Source organism: Falco rusticolus, chromosome 17, assembly GCF_015220075.1.
Source record: "Falco rusticolus isolate bFalRus1 chromosome 17, bFalRus1.pri, whole genome shotgun sequence".
Classification (NCBI taxonomy): domain Eukaryota; kingdom Metazoa; phylum Chordata; class Aves; order Falconiformes; family Falconidae; genus Falco; species Falco rusticolus.
In genome coordinates this window covers 4,943,071-4,967,124 of record NC_051203.1, presented here as the reverse complement: position 1 = coordinate 4,967,124, position 24,054 = coordinate 4,943,071, and the positions used below count along the sequence as shown (strand labels likewise).

The following is a 24,054-nucleotide window of genomic DNA, read 5'->3' as shown; positions in this document are numbered from 1 at the left end:
TGCACCAAGCCTAATCATAAAACCACTGAAACGATGCGAGTGAGCTGGAAAAGGCAACAGAGTACCCAGAAAATTATAGCTGCTCTTTCAGCTTACAGCAAGTATTTATTATGGGACTTCACAAGTTACAGATGCTGCTTTCTGGAGAAACCTCCAGCAGCAGAAAAACAACATACATACTCATCCACTCCATACATGTTGGTCTGCAAATGGCAAGCTCCTTCTCAAAACACTGATGGCATCGTCTCTCCCAGGCTGTAGTACTGTAATACTGCTCCCATGGGTGCGCCTTAAGCTCAAACTAGAAATTAATCTCTAACAGTCAAGCAAATTTATAAATCGCAGCAAGAATGACCAACTCTTAGAATATGTTAACCAGAAACTAACTTGGAAGATTCCGAATAAAACAAAACCCCAAAACCAAACCAAACCACTTTCTCATTTGCTGGCAACAGCTGTCACTGCTTTCAAGACATAAAAGAAGGCTTTACTTATTGGGATTTTCCAGAGAGGCCAGTGCCAGAATTTGTTCCCTTGTTTTAAATCTGAAGCAAATCTATCACCTGAAACTAAGCTACTACCCGAATCCCCGGGGGCATGTTTGGAGGGGGCATTTTTAGCCAAGATTTTTGGGGAGAGAGAATGAAAGGCTGAAGTTAATGGAAGCAAGGAGCCCTTCACAGCTATCTCCTGTCAAGTTCATTATGATGGGGATGGGGAAAATAATTTGATTTAAAGCCTAAGCAAAGATTAATTTCTTAAGTATGAGGACAATGCATATGAATGTTTGGCATGAGACAACTGGGCTAAATAAAAGGATTTCTCTTACACTTTTGGGTAATTTATCATTACAGGCAGAAATTAATCATGTAATGGACAGTAACAACAGCATATGGATTGATAAAAGATCAAACCAACCTCAGAAAATACAGGCAATCTGGATGGGGTAAGAGCACATGGAGGGAGAAAAGGCAACTTAGCGATCGGTAGCAAGACTTCACGCCACACAGGACATAAAATCAACACTCAAGGGGTCCAACAGTCAGCTCCAAGGGGTACCTAGCCCAAGTTCTGAGTTTAACCAACAACTCTGTTCAGCAGCGCTGACATCTTTGGTAACGTATTAAATTCCCTGCTGAGAAACCTTACACATTTGTTTAATGCAGACAAAACCTGGACTTGCGAACAGTTGTACTAGAGTAACCAGAAACTAATAATGTCACAGTTCTGATTAACCCAACAGAGATTAGCATATTTAAGCCTCTCCTAGCATGTGTGGGGGTGCTGTCTGTCCTCCATTTTCCTGGTTTTTTTTTTCATTTTTATAGCACAACTCATGAAGGCTCACAAGAGCCAAAAAAAGAAAAGGAAAAAAAAGAAACAGAACAAGAAGTATCCAGAGTTTGTAGACATTCAGCTCCAGGGGGAAAACACAAGAGCGCAATTTCATTCATAGCAAGTTAAGTTTCCATCCAAACATCATTACTGTATCCTGTGACCTTTGTAGTGTTGCATTTGTTCCTCCCTCCATACGGCACAGAAACCCTTTCCCCCTCCCTTTCCCAGCTGCACACTTTTAAGTCGTTTACTGGCAAAGTCTTTTGTTCATATTTCAGCATCTTTTGCAGTACTGGAGTCCACCCCATTGCACTGGGACACAGACTGGTACAAGCAGCCCACCATGCAACAGAAATACTGGTGGTTTACAGATTTATTTATTTTTTTTTAAGGGTAAATGGGATGAAGCAGGCTTCCTTCTTCATCAGATGGAGAGAACACAGAAAAGTTAGCAAGAGTTACTTTCATTAAAGAGACCAAAGCAAAACTAGGCTTCTTTCCAAAACCACTTCACAGAGATATTCATTTATTAAATTTCTGAGTAACTGGTTATCGAACGCAGGGGAAAAACCTTCATGGACCTGCTCAGAGCTCTGTACCTCCACAGTCCATAAAACACTTAGTACGCTATGGTTTGTCATTATCATTCATTAATATATCCACTGCACATATTAACAAAAATGGAGACTGTTTTTTTTTCACGGTAATAATGGCTGCAGCTTTCTTACACATTTTCTGTCCTGAGCTTTCAAAAGCACTCCACATTCATCAGACAGGACTCTTCAAAACCCATCTGTAACAAAGCTGCTTTATGATCCACTGAACTGAATTTACACCTACTGATGACAAAAAATAAAATAAATAAATCAAAGAACTTTACCAGTGGATTTGCAAAACCCAAAGCAGGCACGTCAGCATCTTAGTAAACCTCACTCTGCCTTGCCTTTGTGCTGTGTGTCCAAATTCTGCTTTACAGGCATATGATACCACTATGGGTTTCCAAAAAGGTGGAAGAACATCAGTTTTCTGGAAAGCTTCATTTCTACTCACTGATCAGAACTGCCTGGATGGTTATTCACAGAGTCATCAATAGCCTTAGGAGAAGTTAACTTGTCATAGTTGTGATATCCAAGTAAAACACTTCAGACAGCCTTCCCCAGATGCATTGGGATGGAGGAAGAATTGTCGTATGCCAGTGAGCACGCAACAGCTACCATCTGGCTGTGGTTGCTGCAGTCTGCCCAAGCTGAGCAACTACATCTGGCAGCTGAGTGTAAGTTTCTTGGACCCATAATCCTGTCCCTGTGTAAAACTTCTTCATATTTCAATAACAAAGAGTGCTAATGAAACACGTGAATAACACTTTTTCTCCCCCGCCCCCCCCCCCCCTCCCCCCCGCAAATGCAAGAACATCATATAAAATGTGTTTTGGATACCAGATACTTCTAGCAGTAGAATAGCCATAACACTGCTCCAGTGTTAACCTGCATGAAGAAAAGGATTTCGTGGAATTTCCTGTAACAACTAACTTTGCAAATTAAGTGCTAACAAGTAGGAGCATCCTCAAATACACAACAGTAATTTATCCCACTATATTTAAACCTCATCCAACAGGCATCTTAAATATTCCCCAAATAAAGGCATAATCATACATAACATGTACGGTCCAGAAAGTTCCTTGAAATTGTCCATCAGTTTGGTTTCCTCCTACCTTGCACGGATCACTCCCTCTCTGCTGAGGAGGGGAACGAGGGGATCAATTAATGCCTAAATACAAGGTTGACACACAGAAATGACAATCCCTACCTCATTTCATTGAGATCACTAAACCAAAGAGCAATTGCTGTGAAGGACTTACTACCACAAACTGGCTTTCCCCTTGATTTCTCACCGCTAAGCCTCCAGCAGCACCAGCCAGCAGCATATTTTATTACTGCAATATCCAGACACACTCTGAACTGAACGGGCTGGCGATTAAAACATCGGCATTTGCCACACTACCTTCAGCACCAACCTCACGACTTCTAGAAGTGGTGGAATACAGCAGAGATGGGAAACTGGGAGGGTTAAAAATGGGAAACAGAATGGCACCCCGTCCATCACCAAATCTCAAGCAGCAACTGCTGATGGGGGGGAGGGGTGGGGGGACGACCTTCACATGTTATAGCAATAGCTTAAAGCCCTGCACTCTCGCCTACTGTAGGGATCAATGATGATGTGACCAGCAGCCAAACTAATGTGGTTTTCAGCCTTCCCTCATGCCACTGGCACGCCACGCAGAGACTAAAAACCAAAAGAGAACAGAAAAATATCTTTCGAAACAATCCCATTTCTAGAATAAGCACTAGTTTGTGCTGCTAATCACCCTCTCCATTTTCAGACAGCAAATAAAAGCTACAGCAAGAAAACCACATTCATTATCCTCTACACTTTGCCTTACGAGAACTTGCCGATGACATGGAACTGTTTTGATGGACCAAGACTTAGGATCTTCGGTTAGAAAACAATCGATCCACTTGTTCAGAGCGAGAGGTCTAACAATTCTGGCAGATACAGGTCTGTTGGGAACAAACCCCTTCCTTGCAGGACCGTCAGAGCATGCTTCTTGCAGTGGGACTGGACTGCTGTCCAAAGAAAGAGTCAGGGACTAATTCCCAGGCAACAACTGTTGTTATTTTAAGTAGATTCAATCTGCAAGCACTTCCCATCTATAAATTGCATAGCTCCATGGCTTACTCTCTGCATGAAAACCATTGTCCAATGACAGCAGTACAAAACCAAACTAAGAACTCTTCCCTGCTTAAAAGAAGGGAAGCCAAAATGCTCTTCCTGGAAAGTCCTATGATATAAAAAACAACAACCAACTTCAAAATTAGTAGGACTGACCAAATCACCCTGCCACAGTGCTTCATGACTGTAGATTAAAATCCACTCTTGGTTTAGAGTTAATCTGTTTATTTGGCTCCTTCTCAAGAGACAAAAAGCCAGGAGCTGCTCATATGCCACAGGATAAGACAGCTCCCCTGGCCTAATTCAGCCAATTTCACAGCAATAAATGTGAAGCAAAAGTTGTCTCTGTGGCATGCTGAAAACACTTCAGAGCTAAAAACTTTTGCACCACATTTAGCAACACCTTGAAGGAAAATGTTGGAGAAGAAGCACTCATTAAAGGAGAGGGGGGAACCCTACAAACGTTCTGAGAATTTGCTGTAGTTCATGCCAAAGATTTACTGCACTACTCTGTGCAGCATGCTGCAGCATACAAAAGGGTGCACACCAGATCAAACACGGCTGTGCCAGGCGTATCAGCTGAGATTTACACCCAGACACACCTCATTTTATGTTTATACTTGCTTCTATTTCTGCTGCTTTGCTTGGTTAAAGAACAGCAAACGCTGGGCTTGTTTCTCACGACATGGGTATCCTCATGGCGCTGCCTGTCACCAACTCTTTCCTAGGCTCACCGCAGGCTGCCTACTGCCATCCTAACATCATCCCCACACTGCTTCAGAGCACAAGCAGCACTCCCAAATAACCCTAGCTCTTGTAAACACATGACCCTTTTACATTCAGAATTGCAGAGAAAGTGATTTCCCCCCCCTCCTTAATTCCCAGCCCCTTACTTCTTTCCAAGCAACAGCTCTCACCGTATCAACTCAAAGCAAAATGACTGGGTCAGAAGCTTTGGAGTTTAACGCCAGTAAATAGTTAGTTTGATGGCAAGAAATTAATATTTTCAACTATTCAAATCCATTTGCAGCATCTACTTGGAAGAAATACCAGCTGAACTTGCTTGACACAGTTATTCTATATCCACGCGTCTTTTCTGACTTTAAACACTCACCTCAAGTTTCCCTGACCACTACCTACAGATTTCACAAAAAGAAGGTCCTGTGCTGTCTTCTGTAATATTACAGAAAAGAAGAAAGAGAAAGCCGAGATGAAGAATGGTCTCTAATGATGGAATTCCTGTGAAGTCAAGACCCTTTCTCCCATTTTTCTCCCATACCTTTTCATCCCTCAGCAAATCAAACCATAACTCTGCATTTGCTTCCATCGCCTACAGAACGTTGACAATATTCAGAGACCAGCACTCCCATGATGTTGTAGAAATTCTCAGAGAAAGCATGAAATCTGCAAAAGTCATACAAAAATGAACTAAATAAAGTCGTAAGTAACGAATATCAACTGTGCAAAGCATAGCAAAAGCTATTCAAAAGAACATGTGTTTAAACATACTTTCCATCTCAACAAAGGTTTAGATTTTTCACTCTTCATAAAGACAGCTGAAGAAGTTGACCAGGCAAGTAGATTCTTCCAAGTAAATTCCCAAAATGGGCAAAAATTAGTAAGCATTAAAAACATAAAAAGAGAAGTCAAGCCTTTTAACTAAAAGAAAAAGGGAAAGTTACTAATGCGTACCCTTACCACGAAAGGAAATCATTTAGAGCTAAGGAAAAATGTTGTGGGGCTCCCTTAGTTGGAAGTTAGGGAAAACTGGCTATCACTAGTAAACTTTTTATAGAAACCCTACTGGAGTTACACTGGCAATTCCTTCTGCTTTTGGAAGAAACTGCAACACTTAAGTGGACTGAGTCTTTTGGTCAGCTTTGGTCTCTAGCCTTGCAATATGTGATGAATCTGCAGCAGAGATATTTTGGAGATGGAGAGGAAAGAAGGAATACCCTGCATTCTTTCACCTCTTCCCATCCTCGTTAGCAATCCATTAGTAAGAACTGTACATAGGACAAAAAGAAATACAAACTATTGCTGTAACATCAAACCGGTCTCCCAACAGCCCCTTCCCCCTCTCTGGCAGCAGGCTGCCTCGTTGGCCCAATCCAGCTCCAAAACTCAAGGGATTAGCACTATCAAGGACTGCAGAAAAACAGATGATTCTACTGCAATTCCATAGCTGGAGTTTGGAGCAAGTCATTGTTGCAAACAAATGGAATCACTTATGCGCAGAGAGGAATTATTAACTGTAAAAACCCCTTAAAAGGTAGTTTTACATTTTAAATGTAAATGGTAATCCAATACATACAAACTCAAAATCTCAAGATTCAAAACTATTCCACTCAACCACAGCAGGGTGCATGGCTGAAAAGTCTATTTACACGGTGTATTAAACAGGCGTTGCCAAAGAAGTGGCCAACAGCTCAGCCGTAACTCTCAAAAGCACACATACGTGGTGCTAGGATCTGCAGTCATAGCGTGCAGTGACCAGCTTGGTGACCTGAAGAGAATACAAGAGAAATCATAGATACGCAATGTCAACAGTACTGAAAATCCCCAGGTGCACAGGTTTAGCAACAAAATAAATCAGTGATTTTAACTCATCGATCTAAAAATCGGAATATAATTCTACAAACACCTCTTTCTAGACAAGTGCTGCATGTATAAACGTTCAACAGTGGCGAGAAATGCCAGTTCTGTTTCAAATCACCACCGAAAGCATCACACTTCCTTTCCAGCCCTCCAAATTACAGCTGCTGACCCAGTCACAGCTACTTTTGCAATCTTTCACGCGGAGAAGGTCTGTACCACTCCTACGGGTTTACCAGGATTAAAAACTGCCGGCCACCATTCAGGGTGCTCAGAGGATGTACCGTGCAAACAAGATCTTTATGCAGCATTTGAGACAAAAGGTCACAATCAGATTGAATACACTATCAGTCCTTCAACCCAGCGAGGAAAAAGGGATTGATCTGAAATTTATCAGCAATTTAGGGGAGATTAAAAATAAAGTTTTAGACCTTACAGTAGCCTGAATCTGAGGGCAGCTGGGACATTTGCCTGAAGTTCTTCTTATCAGGCGTCTTCTCTTAGTTCAAGATACACTCAGCTAAATAACCACGCAAGCACCTCCGTGCTGTGCTCGCTCCTGCTATAAATTACCTCATCTATTTTTCATATTCCTAGCGCTTTTTGGACTGTGCTGCAAGGTCTGCAAGAGGTACATTTTAACCTTTGCTAGAGACTACTCAAGGACAGAAGTGGCTTATGAAACCTCACTGCGTAAAAAATTTCAGTATTAAATTTCTGTAGCCTGAACCACGAAGCTATTTACTGAAGCTTTATACAAACTAATTAAATATAAGGCTCTCAAGGGACATGAGTAGAAAGAAAAAAAAAGAATTAGAAGATAAATCACTGGCTTTTCTTTCCTCAGCAAATGTACACTCCAATTTAATACATTAAACCAAAAAATGGTCTGACAGTCCTTGGTCGGGCAGATAGGCAGCATCCAAATCTCACATGGAACACGCTGCACAGCATAAATTAATTATCTCTGCTTTACCGCAACTTGCACAAAGGAATTGGGAGAGACAATCCAGACAAGGGGATGAGCTTGAGATATCAAAGGCTCCATATGGAGACCACAGAATCTCACTTTCCAGCTTCACAGAACTCATAATCTTTGTGAGCACATGGTACAGAAACGTATCAAAGCAGCACTTCCCTCCCCTGCTGACCCCATGTCATCTTGTCAGGAGAATTCCTACCGCATGACACGCAGCCATTTCAGAGTTTCCTCAAAGAGAGGCACTCAACAAGTCTTGCAAGAAGAGCCCACTAACACTGGCAACCTCTCCTCACCAACAGCGTGAAACATCGAAGCGCAGAGAGCACAGCCATGGAACAGAACACAATGCAGATTTTGCTTGCATCACCTACAGGCAAAAGACTCAAGGTCAATGCAGTTGTTGAGGAAAGCCACCCTGTTTGGACCTCTGCTGGTTAATTCACTTCTGCAGAAGGCAGAAACTTGGTAGTTGAACCTCCAAATACTAGGAGCCATGGGATCACTGGACAATTCAGGTTGGGAGGGAGCTCAGGAGGTCATCCAGCCCCATCTCTGGCAGTCAGCTGTAAGGTCAGACCAAGTAACTCAAGGCCATATGCAGCCTGGTTCCAGCAGCCTCCGAGGATGGATGCACTGCACCAGTACCTACAGGCTGCAGAGCTTGTCCTCAACCACGCTGCACAAGTCATTAGGAAGAAACACATCTCTCCCTCCACGTCCCCTGACCACTGCACGGTAGGTTTGATGTATAAGAGGTAAATAGTCTCCATCTTCAGAAACTCTTTTCATCCTAATGTTGATTTCCCCTGCCATTAGCTGCATGCACAAACCACGGGAAGAGCTAACTCCAACCCAAAAGAGGTGAAGAACCAGCTGCTGGGAAGAAGAAACTGGGGAGACAACAAATACCCATAGCTCACAGCCATGGAAGAACAGAAAGTTTCACTCACTCATCAACACCCTGTCACCCCTACACACCTTTTAGACGAAAAATTACCAAGTTCATTCAGCAACAGAAAATAAGAAGTTTTGCATAACAATGACCTATTAACCATAATCAGAAACTGTTTAAAGAATAGTTTGGTTAACAACTTAAGACTAATAAATTTTTAAACAAAGCTTCAACTTTCTATTAGTAATAAAGTGCTTAAGTACATGTTTGTGGATTAATGGTTTTAAACGAAGCCACCAAACACGGTTTCCAACCCACAGCCAGTACGGAGTGTAGGGGGGAGGGGGGGGAAACACAGTCAGTTTTGAAATGCCAGTAAAAATACCAGAGTTTCTTCATCTGAGGAAGAGCTGATACCTGACAATTTCTGTAGCATGCCAACACCTGATTCATCTCACTCCCACAGCGACTGCTTCATGGCATCATTTCACAACAGAAAAGATAGCAAACAACCCATGATCAGAGTTAACACCATTTCTACACTGTTCCCGCAGCTGAAGACAGAATTTGATCAGGACACCAAAATTTTTATGCAAGGACCATGGTAAGTTTAATGACTAGGCAGCACTACACTTTCGGATTTAAGCATGTCTTTAGTACCACCTCATCTTCCCACTGTTACAGAGACACCAGCGCATCTCTGGAATTACAGAGGCACGAGGTTTTACCACTCATGATAGCTTCCCTATAGAGCCAAATCACCATCCAACTCGGAACAGAGGTGTCTATAAAATGTAAAGCAAGGTTCATGAAATTTTAAGAGGAGCGTATAACTTCAAAGTCTCCCCCCAGACCTGAAAAGCAGGGGGATGATGATCCCTGTTGTCAAAGCAGCCTGTGAAAGGCTGAAGAAAGAGGGGTAAAGGAAGCTCTCCTCTGTACTTCGAAACAAGTGAGGTGATGGAGATTGTTACCATACTGTCACGTGTATTTTGGCCCACCTTCACCTCTCTCTCAAGGGAAGAGCAGGAGATGGATCAGCACCTCCCATTAACCACTTCTGGAGTCCCCTGCGCAGGGAAAGCTGAACTGCAAGAGGGATGAACAGCCCAAACAAACTCATAGCTGCCCTTGCCACTAATCCAGGAAGGAAACCCCTTTCCCCAGCTCCTCGTCATCCGTTTACATACTTCCAGTCTTCTTAACCTCACATATTTAAAATAGGCACATTTTATAAGGCAAAAAGCAAAAGAAATCTGTATGACACTACAACAACTCACTTTTGAGACCACATTTACAGGCTAATTGACAGGTCTCTGCACAAATACCGCAAGAGATGAACTGAGTTTTGGCAGTCATGGTCTCTGCACACAGGGAAGGCTCATTTCCATTCTACACATCTTGTTGGTCTCTTTTTTTGAAAAGGAAGGGAAAGATTTTTTTTCTTTTCTAATGCGTAAAAAACCTGGGAGATGAGAAGATGCACTTTACTAATTCTAAAGCCTTGTTTCTTATTATTGAGTCCAATTCACAAATATTGTGACTACAAGCTTGTATCTATCACACACATTTTGATGGGGTAAATAATGAAAGAACATATAAGCCTCTAATTTTACACTGGCTTCAATTCCCATTTCCAAAGACAGCTAGAAAACAGGAATAGAAACTACACTACTAAGAAAGAAACATGCTCTTCTCCATTTTTAACTTTAAGAACATGAAAATAATAATAAAAAAACAGAATAAACTCTTACTCAGCTTTATATTTGCTCAGGTAAGCATTTTTCACATATATGTCAAAACTACTTCTAGGTACAGAGTACTAGGGTCAGTGTAGGACACGCATCTTGTAGGACATGTTTTAATGATTTGCAACCAGCCAGCTGCCCCCTCCCCCCCCACTCCCCAGTAGGAAAAATTATTACGTACCTAATTGTAAAAGAATATTTTAATTGGCAGTTTTAATCTAGGTTTCCTATCCCGATTTAAATCACATTTTTTTAAATCACATTGATTCAACTCAATCAACCCTGCCCACAGGCCATCTTTCCTGTGTGCTAGGAGCATACCAAGCAAGTTTTAACCAATTAGATAAATCACTAAATCTTGTAACTTCTTAACAGCGATAGCAAGCCATACACATGCCATAATTATTCTTTCAAATACACATTATCTTGAAAATAAGAAGCCAAGTAGACATTTCACCTTTTTTTTTTTCTACCTAGGGCACATGATAGCCTGAAACCCAGCCAACTGAATTTTGCAGAAGACTTGCACAATCATTGCAAATATGCCTCTGACTCCTTATTGCCTTCCTTATGATAATGGGAATAACACTGATGCATTAGTTATATTCATTTCTATATGTATGCATATATGTGTGCATATACACGCACACACACTGCAACCTTAAGGTGTTACACTCAAGAGCACACTAAGAAAAACCAGACAGTAACATTACAGACTCACCAAGAGCAAAATCCCGAATAATGGAACTTTCTAGCACAAACAGCTTTACAGGGACCCTCAGCATGGTCCCCGTTACTACCAGTGGAAATATGCTCCTCTGACACTACACAGATTTTTAAAAAGATTCCCTTGATAGGAGGAGGATTAAAAAGCAATTAACTGGCTCTCATATTTCAAATGCAGAGCCATGTTTTAGAACAGCAGACAGAAGAATATGGATCTCTCAGAACTCAAAAATTTGTTATATTCCATAAAAAAACCCCTTACCGTGATACCTTAAAAAGGCAATAACCATAGCAGGAACCTATCCCATAGGGACAAGAAAAAGCATTGCAAACCCGATCCAGCATTGTATTATGAAAAAGCCCTGCAAATTCCAGGCAATCTGCAAATGATTTCCCCCTTCCCCACCCAAACATCCACTGCAAACTCCTACAATTGCAAGTCAGGACTGCAATAGCGAAGAGATGATAATAAAACCATTCCTACCTTTAACTTGAGTGTCATATTCAGCTATGATCTCCTTATCCTTTTTGAATTTTGCTGGCGACGTCATGTTTTCTCTTCCAAAAAGATTAACCTCAAAACAGATCCACCAGAACACAAGATATAAATGCAATTTCTCTCCTCTCAATGCAATGCCTTGATTTCTTGCTTGTCCTTCCCCCCACAAAAAGGGAAAAAAAAAAAATCAGTCCATGGAGAGAGGGTGTGAGACGGCGCGCAGCAGCAGCAAAATGCAGATGTTAAGATATCAGTGGATGGAAGAGGCAGCAGTTTTGTCTCCCTGCACCAAAACCTTTAGCAGCAGCATCAGACTAGCGAGATCCTGCAGCCCCCAAAGGCTCTTCCTGATTGCTAACGTTAATAGCACAGCCAGGGAGTGGAAGTCCTTCCGCACAACATGTTTTGTGTGGGTTTGGTTTGCCTTTTTTTTTTTTTTCTTCTAAATGGGCTCAGAGATGATGCAAATCAAATCCCAAACGCGAGCAGGAACGGAGGACAAGAAGCCGTTTTCTTTGGTTTGTTTGCCTGCAAATACAAAAGAAATATATATATATATATTTAGAAAATTACAGCTTGCAGCCAGCAGGCACAAGACGCGCTGCCAAAAATTTGTGATGGCAAGAAAAGCTGCCCTGACATTGCAAATTGTCCTTTAAGCAGCAGCGTGAGGTTAGAAATGCAGCCCGACCAGGTAACCCAGGGAAGACGCCTACACGGCGGCCAGGCCCAAGGGGGGGCAGAAGGGGCTCAGGGGGAAAGCGGGGTCCCCCGGGGAGCCAGCCTAGGAGGGGGAAAGCGCTTCCCCGGAGGGGCGGCACGGCGGGGGCTGCACACAGCATCTCCCGCCGCAGACCCGCCCCAGCCCCGCGGCTCCCGCACGCCAGGGCGGCCCCGTCCGCGGCTGCTCCCCCGGCAGCTCCGGCCCTGGGGGGCTGCCGGTATCCCGGCTTCCTCCAGCGGCCCCAGGGCCGGTGCGGGGGTCGGAGCCGGCGCGGGGCGCCGCAGCGCGGCATGTGCGGGGCGGAGGGGAACCCGCCCGCCGGCGGGACACAACTTTTCTCCCGTCTTCCCTATTTATTTGTTAAAATTTTTTCCCCCTTATTTTCAGGAGCGGGAGGGGGTCAGGCTGCAGCCCCCGCGGAAGATGCGCCTATGGAAGGAAGAAATAAATAAACACGGCACCCGCCGGATCCGCATCCCGCCCGGGAAGAACAATGAGGGCGGCGGAGAGAGGAAGCGTGGGGGGGTCCCGGGGGGGGCCGGGGCTGAGGGACGCGGCCCCGCGCCCCGCCTCAGGGCCGCGCTGAGGGGAGACTGGGGGGAGGCGGCGGGGGCAGCCCGCGGCCCCTCGGCGGGCTGGCAGAGGAGGGGAGGGGGCCCAGCGGCCGGGCGGGGCGATTACCTGGGCGCTGCGGAGCCGCCTCCCCGCCTCCCGCAGCCGGGCGTCCTCCGGCCGCTGCTGCCCGCCACCCGGTCCCCCTCACCGGCCCGCCACCGCCCCGCCGCGCCGCCCGCCCAGTCAGCGGAGAGCACTGAGCCGGAGCGACGGGCGCCGCGGCCAATTAGGTGGCTACATTCCTCCGCTGGGCCCACCCCCCTTCCCGCCGCCTGGCACCCTTTGCACCGCCCCGCCAGGACGGGGTGGGCGGAGCCCGGCGGAGCGCCTGAGCCTCCGCCCCAAGGACAGCGCAGGGGCGGGGCGAGTCATGCAAAGAGACCGCCAATGGGAGCGAGGCAGGGCGTGCCTCTCCACCAATAGCCAGGCGGTAGGGGTGGTGCCACCTGTCTCCTCCAACGGCTTGCAACGATAGGGTGGGCCCCGCCACTGATTTCCACTAATCAGGTTGGGGGGCGGGGCTTTCCGCGCCCAATGGGAGACTGAGGTCGGGAATTCAAACTGACAGGTGGGAGCGTGGCTGTTGACGGCTCCGGGACGGGACGGGACGGGACGGGATCGGAGCGGCGGGGCCTGGCCCGGCCCGGCGGTGCCCGCCCGCCATGTCGGCCAGCAGCTGCACCTTCGAGGACCGGTGCGTGGCCGTGCTGTGCTGCCGCTTCTGCCAGCAGGTGCTGAGCTCGCGGGGGATGAAGGCCGTTCTGCTGGCGGACACCGACACCGACCTCTACTCCACCGACATCCCGCCTTCGGGGTAAGCGCCGGGCCGGCGCGAGGGGGGGGGGGGGGGCGGGGGACGGCTGGACCCCACGGATCCCTCTGGTGGGGCACGACCACGGCCCCGAGGCCCCGCATGGCCGGCCGGGAGCTGCAGGCTGGCACCCCCGGGGGGCTGTGCCCTACCCCCGGGGGGCTGCGACCTACCGCCAGGACTGCGGCCTACGCCCCCCGCGATCCCGGGGGATCAGTGGCATAATCCGCTGTCACCGGGAGAGCGGCCTCGCAGCACGCCATTCAAGCCCTTCCTCCATTTCCAGTTCCACAGGGCTCGCCTTCAGCCCTGGGGCAGCGAGGCTGGCCCTTGTCTAGTAAATAAAAAGTCTAATTTAATCTGTTCGTGGGGAAGACGTAGGCCCGGGAAGCCACGGGGAGTTCCTCCAGCTCCTTCCTTAAGCAAAGGTTAGAACTGGAAATAAATGCCTGCAAACAGAACAAACCTGCTCTTGCGCAGGTTCCAGAATGACTCCCCTCCACGTCGGCTGTGTGTTGCTTTCCCATTGCAATATTTGAATACTAAGGAAGTAAGATTGCAAAATAACATGTTAATAAGAAGGGTTAAAAAGGAGATAAGAAATCAAAGGTTTGGTTTTAAATGGCCTAGCCTTTAAGCTATCGTTCTGTAGTCTTAGCTGAGATTCACCAGGAACTATGGTGACGGCTGTGATCAGATTTCTGACTGATAGGGCCACGCTGCCAGCAGCCAGCCCCGAGTGTGCGAGTGATGGTGAGTGCTCAGAGAAGTGGCATTTTCTGGCCTGATTTGAGAGGACTAGAGATACTGTCATGTAACGTCATATGGGTCTCTGTTTCCATATGAGTGTGGCTGGTAGCTGATAGGAAAACGGAACTGTGTGGTCTTGGGAGAGTTTAAAAACAAAACAAACCAACACAGCAGACTGCAGTGGTAACATCGCTTTGCTGTGACTTCAGACCTGTATTATCAATACAGTACAGTTGTAGTCATAGCTGCATCTAAATTCAGTATTTTCACTTTCTTCCTATCTAGTACTGTTGATTTCATTGGAACCTGCTATTTTACCGAAATCTGCAAATGCAAACTGAAGAACATCGCGTGTTTAAAGTGGTAAGAATGCCATTCCGTGACACTAACGCCTCCTCCAGCACGCTGCAATACTGTTTCATCTTCTCACTGTAGACTACTGCAGTGCAAGAGTTAAGGGATGAATGAACAGATTGCATACTGTATTTCAAATTTAATGCTGCTTGATAGAAACTCAGCCCACTACTTCTGGGCATGGCTGCCAGTCTATTTCTGTGCAAGTCCCAAGTGGAAATGTGACAACCTTGTCAGTAGTCTGAGTATATGGGAAGGCTTGCGTGCCACCTGCCTGATTAAATGTCTGCTTCAACACTGAGATAATTGTGTGAATAAGGCCGCAGTAAGAAGTAGTTACTCATATTCTAATTAATAGAACATCCTCTTGGCAGATCTAGTTGTTGCTAGCAGATGGAACATGCTGTCACTAAAGTTCTTGGAGTTCTTTTATCCTCTTTATTAGTGCCTGATATTTAAGAGTAAAAACAACAAGTCTCAAATAACTCACAGTTATCTGAGATGATCCTTTCAGCTTCATAAGCAAGACTTTTACCTTGTTCAAGTTTAAGCGATGGGGGGCTGTGATAGGAGCACAGTATTTTATTTTTTAAACAGGAGAAACAAGTATCTCACCAGAGTGCACAACTGAGAAGTAGAAAGATGGTTGGTTGAGGTTTCAGCCTAGGAGAGTAGACAAGGCTTTGATAGTCTCTGTCTCATTACTCCTACTACTGATACTCTCCTGTGCACAGTGCTTCTGTACAGATGGATTTTGTGTGCGTGATGAACTTCTATGTTGATTCCAATGGAATCACTGGCTTTCCAAATAAAAAAATAAAAAAAATTCCACCACCATTTGTTGGTATGTAAACTAATCTGGATTACACAATTTAGGTTACTAAATGGTTCTCTATGCCAAAGATCTAAAACTTAGATATTCTGAACTCCTGACAGATGTTCCCTGAATACGTAAGATGCTTGTTTAACTATGTTCCCTTAACTTTATGAAAATTTACATAATGGTCTGGTACTGTGGCTATTTAACATTAGTTTGAGCTGGAAAAGCCAACAACATCTATCTTCTCATCAGACATTTGTGTCGCTCATGATTTCACTTGTCTTTCTAGTGGTAACATTGTCGGTTATCATGTGATTTCTCCCTGCAAACCTTGCCTGCTGTCCTGTAATAATGGCCACTTCTGGATGTTTCATAGCCAAGCCGTCTTCGGCATCAACAGACTAGACCCTTCTGGTAAGGAACACATATGTTTCCTTCTCTTCCCTAAAATCTTTAATCCTAAGTGCACCTTCTAATGAGGCATCTCGATATAGTTAAAGCATATGGAGGGAGTGTAACATATGGAGGAATAAGGCAAGCGTTACTGTATTGCTAATCTAGCAAACTACTTTGGGGGAGGTAGTTGTAGCTACTTTGTAAATGAAAATTTCTAAGTGGAAATTTAGCTTCATCAGAAAGTTTAACCTACCCCCTTTTCTGGGCAGAAGTCAGGATTTTCTGAAGCAATATTATAACTAGTATAAACACAGCTACCAGCTGCTATTTATAGCGGTATGTATAGCTTTACGGGGCTATTAGGCAGCTGTCCAATGGGCACTCTTTTTGGGTGAGTCATGTTGTCACTTTGACCCTATATAACTGAGTCCTCATTAGCTCAAGCTGAAGTTAGAGCTCGTGCTAGCTAGTTTCTTCAGCTAGATGTTGTTTGGATGCCAAGTGTCTAGCATAATTTGCCTTGAGTCCTCAGGAATGCATAGCATTCTGACAAATCATATCTCCTCCTTGCAGATGGGAGTAACTTATTGTCTAAGCCTTTCAGTGTCACCTGTGTCTCACATCAATGCATTTAAAAATAAGTCAGCCATGAGGGGATTATCAATAGCTACAGGAATTAGCTGTAGAAATACATCTGTGAGCAGGGACTTATTCTTTGAGTGATGCTGTAAATACCACCACTCACAAGATCACTTTGGAAGACACTAGGAAAGCATCTAGCTAAATATATCACGAACATGACTTACCAGGTTTTTCAATTACTAGAGTAGTTATTTTCTCCGAAAATAGACAGTCGTGCAACTTAAAAATAAGGTCGCAATCCAAAAATACTTTTTCTTTCCCCCCCCGCCCCCCCCCCCCGTCTTCTTACTTCCTTCCCACCAGGTGTAAATGTATTGCTTTGGGGCAACTTGCCGGATTTGGAGGAAAGCACAGATGAAGATACGTCCTGCATCTCTGAGGAGGAGTATATCAGATAAATGTTATCTACAATCTACTACAGTATCTTCATTATATTGCTGTTTGGTTTGGATTTTTTTGTTCCTGCTGGCCCATCAGAGTTTAAACAATATAGGAAACCAGGAAATCTGGAAAACAATCCTAAAAAGGAAGGTATCGGCTTCCTCTCTCACTGTAGCCTTCCACAGACTCTTGATTCTGCCTAGCGTGTATCTTCTGAGTAAAGACATGCCTTGATTAGACCTAGAAATGCAGATGGAAGGTGCATTTACTGAGACCTAGGTCTGTTTTGTTTTTTTACAGTTGATAATCCTTCTCAACTGTATTTTTTCTTCTTTCCTAAAACATTATTCACAGAGTCTTTCAGTTGCTGTAAGTACAGCTTAAAAATCTTAATAATCAGGCTGATCGACAAAGTTCTGAAAGAGCTCTGCTTTTGTGGTCGGACGGATCATTGTCCCGGGCTTCTATTCTGAGTATACAGAGTTGCTGAATAAGTGGCTTAAAGTATTGGACCTTTGGCTCTATGATCTGGCTCTTCTGCTTTTAGCAGCTTGTTCTCTGGGCATCTGAGGCATGCTAGGATGCTCCTGAATGCGGACTGGGAAGCTATCTTGCACAGCTTTTCCATCTCATCTTTCTGTACTTTTAGGATCATGTTTCTGAGATCAAGCTCATTTTTTTTCCCCCCCTCTAATAAAACCTCAGTAATTGCTACATATACTTAATGTCTAATAGAACTTCAAGACTACACTGGAGTTTTTCTTAAGGTCAACAATCAAATCCATCCAGTTTTAAGTGTTATTTTTTTCGTCTTCTAGGGTAGGCATCCCTCCAAAGCAGAAATCTGTCATCTGATTGAGTCTTTATAGAGAAAGAAAAAGAAAAGAGATCAGGTTAAATATTTGGTGTTCATGCCTAACCTTATGTTCTGAAGCGCACACAATCTGGTTCTTGTAAGAACTAAAGGATTCAAAGCTTATTATCCAAATTGTTACAGCCATGGTATTTAACTTATGAACTAAATACTGTCCCCTTCAGCAAGTCACCTGAAGGATCACCTTTAGAAAATTCAAGGTACAATCATATAAGAGAACAGAGTACATTTTTAAATTTGGATTGACACTGAGTAAGTCATTCTATAGCCTCCTGTGATACTTGGAAGAGGTGCAATGACAGCAGGTCTGAATTGTCTTATTATTTTTACTGCATGTTATATATTTCTTAATTAACATACTACCTCTTCTGCATTGTTTAAATGTATATTGGTATGTATATATATGCGTGGGTGTATGTCTTGTTTTGACTTCCTGTGTTATGTCTGCTCATTAAATAGATGTTTTGGACTATATAATCTTCTGGGCTTTAATTAATATGGATGTGTAATGATAATCAGAACAATGAAAGAGCATCTTGTATTAAACTAGTTGAATAATTAGGTTCTTACTACTATGATGTTGATTTAGAGACCCCCAAAACATCACCTCCTTTTTACACTGACAAACCTGACAGTTTCTCAGTCTTAAAAGTGTTTAGTCAGTTAAATCTTCCATAACACCACATTGCATTTTTTGCCAGTTTTCTGTGCTGCATGAATTTGATCATGTTGTGGCTACAGTATTAAGCTGGCAAGGTGACTTTCTCACACAAAGACTTTCCAACAGAATTCATGAGCTAAAAATACTTTTGATTGTTGGGGTTTTTTATAAGTAGCACAATAGTTCAAATAGATTTCCCATAATGTAATTCTGCTTTGTTGCAAGTTTAACACTTGCCATTTATAACCTTTGCAGTTTTGAGCCAGCCCTGTGTAGTGGCAGAGCTGACTGTTGAGCTCTTCTCCCACAGAGAAGTTAAGAGGACTATAATTTCTTCACATCAAGTCAATAATTCTGTTTTTGCTCCCTATCTGTTTGTACACAGAGAACTGGAAGTTCTGCTATGAACTACTTTAATTACACAGGCCTGTTTGAGCTAGTTCATCTCAACCAGGCATCAGCTTGAAATAAAAAATGAGCCAACTTTTAAGTAAGTTCAGTTTTTGTTTTTTTGACAATAAAGAAGTTCTAGGTATTATATACAAAGTAAACAAACATCATCTATTGCCCCAGCTGTCCTGAACATTATGGAACAAACTAATCATGTCTAGGGCTACTTCTTTCCAGCTGAAATTAAAAGTACTGACTGAGCAGTTTGTGGTAAAGCCACTGCTCCTTATTCACAGGGCCCTAATGTTATGGGTTAAGTTTGCAGGGATCAGCCTGTGTAGGGAAATACTTTCTGGGTTGATAGATATATCTGACATTAAACAGCTGGCACAAAACCAGATCAATATTTCTAGAAACACTCCCAAGTACTTCACCCCACCCAAGGCTTTGTTTGAAATAAAACAACTCAGGTCTCTACGGGGTTTTTGTTTGTATGCCTCGACATACAAGGTACGTATGTTGTAGCACAACCCTGGAATCTGTTGTGAATCGTTTGGAAGGTGATGGCTGCAAGGCATTTGGTATAAAAATGCTGGACATTAAGACACATAATGTCCAGAATTAATATATCAGCAGGGTTCAACTGCCTGACAGATCTGTGGTCAGTCTGAACGAGAAAAAGCTGGACGGCTGTTGTCATCTTTGGTGTAAGGGTGTTAATGAAATTCAAAAGCAGAGCACAAAGCTGAAAAACAAGAACTGAGTCCTAAGGCCTTTCTCTTCTGCTCATTAAGGTGCACAATGCAAGTAATTAAAGAACTTTAGTCTCTCTAATCAGATCTGGTTTTAATCAGAAGGGACTGAACACCAGGCAAAGGGCCTTGAGTCTAAAATGTAAAGTCAGTGCTTCTGCAAGATTTCCAAAGTCTGCTGGCACTAACAGAACAGCCAAAATTGATGCAGTTATCCTTAGTACCCACAGCACTGCATCTGCTGCAGGGCGCACATCGGTCACAGTGTGCCCGGCACATTCCCAGCAGCTCTGCAGCTACACGATATTGAGTAACGCAGACTTGTAGGTTCAGGGTCACAGACTTGTTTGCATGAAAACATTCGAAAGCAGGATTCCAAAAGCCACTGAGGATAAATAACTTTGATTTGATTTTTAAATCACAGGGACCTCTGTAATCACGCTGCCATAGATGGTCAACCATTTTCTTTCCTGCAACGCATTATCTGCACTGCACAATATTAGCTGGAAGGGTAGGAGAAAGTCATATCCAGACAGTGATAAATTGATTCCCTTTCATATTAAATAAGACTTACTAGAAAAAACACATTTAAATATTCTTCATTATTCCAGTACAGAGTAATGCCTAATCATGATCTTACATTTATGTAGCACCATTCATCCCAAAATGCTTTACAATGACAAACAGTTCAGAATTCTTTTACCCTTGAACTGCAGCCAAGTGCAGGATGTAAAGCAGCTGCCGAGGAGACAGCATGCTGCAAGGACCACGGTAAGCATGACTCTGTAATGAAATGCAGTATGTGATCTCTATCAGTATAAACCGATACGTTGATTCTTGAGGGAGGTTCAGCCTGAAAGACACTCTCTTCTTACACAGCCCGGAATGCAGCTCATCCACTGCGAGCCAGATGACAGATGGGTCCCTGTTCCTAGGACAGAACCTGGAGTCCCAAGGTTCAATCAGTGGAAGAGCCCGACATTCAGAGACGGGAATTACTAAGCTCTCTCTTATGTTGTGCTCTTCTCTCTGGCATGCAAGAGCTGGCATGCTTTTTAAAGTCAAGTAAAATGGTCATTTATTATAAATCACCCAATTACTTTGTCGTGAGAGGTCATTGTTACATATTTTATTGCGTTTGCAGTCTCTGTGGTTTCTGAAAGCATACCCCAAGGAACAGCACATATCCCAAGTAAACAGCCTTTGTGTGCTATTATTTGGATTAAGGGAGTGTCTCCAGGCTAGTATAGTATAACATCCACGGGTGCCAATTGTGCAAGAAACTGTACGAGCAAAGCGACTTGCAGACTCAGAGAACTTGCCCTGTAAACAAAGCAGCCCAGGGATGGCAAGGGAACGGCTCTATCGGAGAGGGAATGACTCTACCGGAGAGGGAACGGCTCTATCGGAGAGGGAACGGCTCTATCAGCAATCAGAGATAAAGCCGAAGCCATGTAAGCCTGAAGAGGAGACTCCTTAGTTCCAAGCCTACAACAGAGATCCGAGCCGTGCCTGTTCCTGCAGCTATGGATCGCGTCTTCCTATTCCAACAGGCATTTGCAAGTCTATGAATAGATTCAGCTCTTCCAGCACACATGCTCCATCACCTCGTACTTACAGCAAGGAATTTTCCCTATGCTGGTGTTTCTGGGTTTCTGCCGCGTTATTAGGCTTTACTCTTGCTCTATCACACAAAGGAGATTGATCTAGCCTCTAGCCAAACACCCGTAAAAAGCCCACAAAGAAAACAGGTTATTCCAAACCTGTACAGATACAGCATTCATAGAACTAAGAGATCCACGCTGCAATTTATGCGGATTACAAGAACGACAAGAGAGAAAAGCAGGATGCCTGCCTGGAACATCTCCTGTGAAATTAACTCCAAGTCGTTGATGCACCACCCAAAACTCCCTCTTCTCATCAGGAAATATCAACCACGCTATTCTCTGAAAAAGCATCAGCATTTCCAAGCAGCTATTAGCCAGGGGGACGTTTTAGCTGCTTTGCTGTCTGCAGCGTCTCTTGTCATCTTGCATGCGTGACACAAGCTTAACAAAGTGAGTCTGCACTCTATTGATTTCTCATTAGAAAGCATGCCTTGCATTTTGGACAGCAAGAGGGGGAAAAAAACCAACAGGGAACAAAGCTGGTCAAATAGAAGCCAAACAATCTCTGGTGCTTCACTTCTTATGTCGTCTGAATGCTGACAGCTTGATGTCTCTGGGTAATGCCACACAAGGGAAATTAGCACCATAGCACTCTTAGGCACTGCCATCTGCATGTCAACGTATGTAGAAATTTGTGCAGGCAGTTATAAAGCCAGACTGATAAAAAGGACTTGATCTTTTGCATTTCTCTGACTACACTTATTTCCTGGAGGAAAGTGCTAATTAAAAATAACCCAGTATCGTTCCAACATAACTGCAGCCGCACTAGGCTTCTTCCCTGCTGTGCTATGGCAGAAGCTTATTAGTTCATCCCACTCCAGCATATGGCAGGTTTTGGAATAGGAAATTTCCACTATCAGAGGAGACAACGCTAAAAATACAGGTGTTTTGGGACCCTCACCCTAACTCAGAAGGGAACATAAAACCAAAGAGAAACTGCTCCTGTGTCTAACGGGCACATCTGACAGTTCCATACACAAAAGCAAGCTAATAAGAATTAAATTTTTAAAAAATTGATCTGATTTTGCCTCTTCCTATCGTCTGTCTGCCTCTCAGCCAACACAACACTCCCCAGGTAAGCAAAGAGGTTTCAGGACCAAAGGACACAGAGAAAACTGAGAATACAAAGCTCACACGCCCTTTGTCTACACTTTCTGGAGGTTTCGCCAGTAGCTATTCTTTTATTAGCGATTTGTTTGTCTTCATTTTAAAAAAGTGTAAGTATCTATTCAGTTCTGAGACTAGCAAAACTTCAACAAGCAGGAATCTGGTCTCTCCTTTCTGCTGTGCTTACAGAACAGACCCAGAAAGCTTTTCAGCAGACGTTGGCAATGGAAGAGCTGCAAACTAGCTTGCAGCAAGCTGCTTTGGACGCGAAGGGTGCCAGGCTTCGTCGTCGGTATTGCAAGCAGACTTTGGCCTGAATTAAAAACACAGTGTGTGAAGCTAGAGAACCAAAACCATTTGAAGACGGCACAGATAGGATCTGCGCCTGAAAACAGGAGTGAGAATGCACCTTCACCAGCCAGATATTCAGGGAAAACGGTGCCGGGCTGCTATGCCAGATGCAAAACCGAGCTCCTTTCAATGACAGAATTTTTAAACCACTTCAGAGCCACTTGCTTTGACCAACTCTCTTATTCATCACCGTGTAAGTGGACACACAGAGAGAAGTAGCTGGTTTCAGACCACCAGAATACCAAAGCTGCAATAGTTTCCTCACGAGGTGGTCGGGGAAGCCAACGCAACCAGAGGATTATTTGGTTAATAATGCAGATGGAATAACCGGGGTCACATTTGAGGGAAGATTGTGAAAGCTGCTGCAGATTCACCCCAGCATCCACTCGGATGTTAATGAGCGCCTCAAATATTTGGAAAAAATTAAGCAATCTGCTGTTGTGCAAAGGCCCATCACAAGACTTTCCACAACGTCGCTCTGCTTTTTATTGGACCCCAGGCTGGAAGTGCATTTTGCCCTGTAAAGTTAATTTTACTCTGCTTCACATTTTACCCAAAGTCCAAATTGCTTTCTTTGTAGCTTTGAATTTAAAATTCAGATAAATACATTTTTTTTCAATCTCACCTGCTACCAGAGGCAGCATTCATAAGTGCCAGGAAGTATATATTCAGCAGAATATATCTATTTTTTTTTATTCCAGTCCTTATGGGAAATCAAAATTTTAAAACTGCTTAAAAGCAACTGGCCACTATAAGAAACCTTTTACCTTATTAACTGGATTCCCAGTCTGATCTGATACAAACATGCCAGCGATGCATGAACTCGAATCGCTCCTTACCTTCGTGCCACTCTGATGGCACAAAGCAATTCTCAGCAAATTGAGCAGCGCTTGCTGCAAGTCAATCACAAAAATCATAGGGCTTAATAACAAGCAGCTTTCGGGTGGCGGCAGGCACTTTGATAACAACCTGCCACTCTTCCTGCATCACTCGAGCCTCCTCTCGCTCCTGCCAGGGGGTTCAAACCATGGGCACTGATGGCTTTGGCATTAATTGCAGTGTACGTTGCCAGACCTGACAACGTTGCTTTCCCCTCCCAGCGCCTTGCTTGTGTCTCTCAAGCAGTCACATCCATCGCGTACCGAACTGGCTAGCAGGAGAGGCCAGGTGGATCCAAGCTTGCTCTTTTCCAAAGCCCAGGGGAAAGCGGCGCAGTTATCCCCGTGCTCTAATGCCCCTAATAATAAGT

The 24,054-nt window shown here is 44.0% G+C and overlaps 2 protein-coding genes across 5 annotated transcripts in view; one reads left to right on the top strand and one right to left on the bottom strand.

Moving 5' to 3' along the window:
- The window catches only part of SRGAP2 (SLIT-ROBO Rho GTPase activating protein 2), a 111,449-nt gene extending 98,452 nt beyond the window's left edge, over nt 1-12,997 (bottom strand). For 3 of the 4 annotated variants that reach the window (XM_037410262.1, XM_037410264.1, XM_037410265.1), the window contains exons 1-2: nt 12,916-12,997; nt 11,496-12,038 (exon numbers count right to left, since the gene is read on the bottom strand). In XM_037410262.1, the coding sequence (XP_037266159.1) occupies nt 11,496-11,562 (67 nt within the window). In that variant the 5' untranslated portion in view covers nt 11,563-12,038; nt 12,916-12,997. Of the gene's footprint in view, nt 1-11,495; nt 12,039-12,695; nt 12,769-12,915 lie in introns of those variants that run through there. The other variant, XM_037410263.1, reaches the window with a different exon arrangement.
- Nucleotides 12,998-13,406: 409 nt separating this feature from the next.
- Nucleotides 13,407-18,351, top strand: FAM72A (family with sequence similarity 72 member A). The gene is made up of 4 exons (XM_037410266.1): nt 13,407-13,663; nt 14,696-14,773; nt 15,874-15,998; nt 16,926-18,351. Exons 1-4 carry the CDS (start codon nt 13,512-13,514, stop codon nt 17,018-17,020), a joined length of 450 nt encoding a protein of 149 aa, XP_037266163.1. The 5' UTR covers nt 13,407-13,511; the 3' UTR covers nt 17,021-18,351.
- The last annotated feature ends 5,703 nt before the right edge of the window (nt 18,352-24,054 follow it).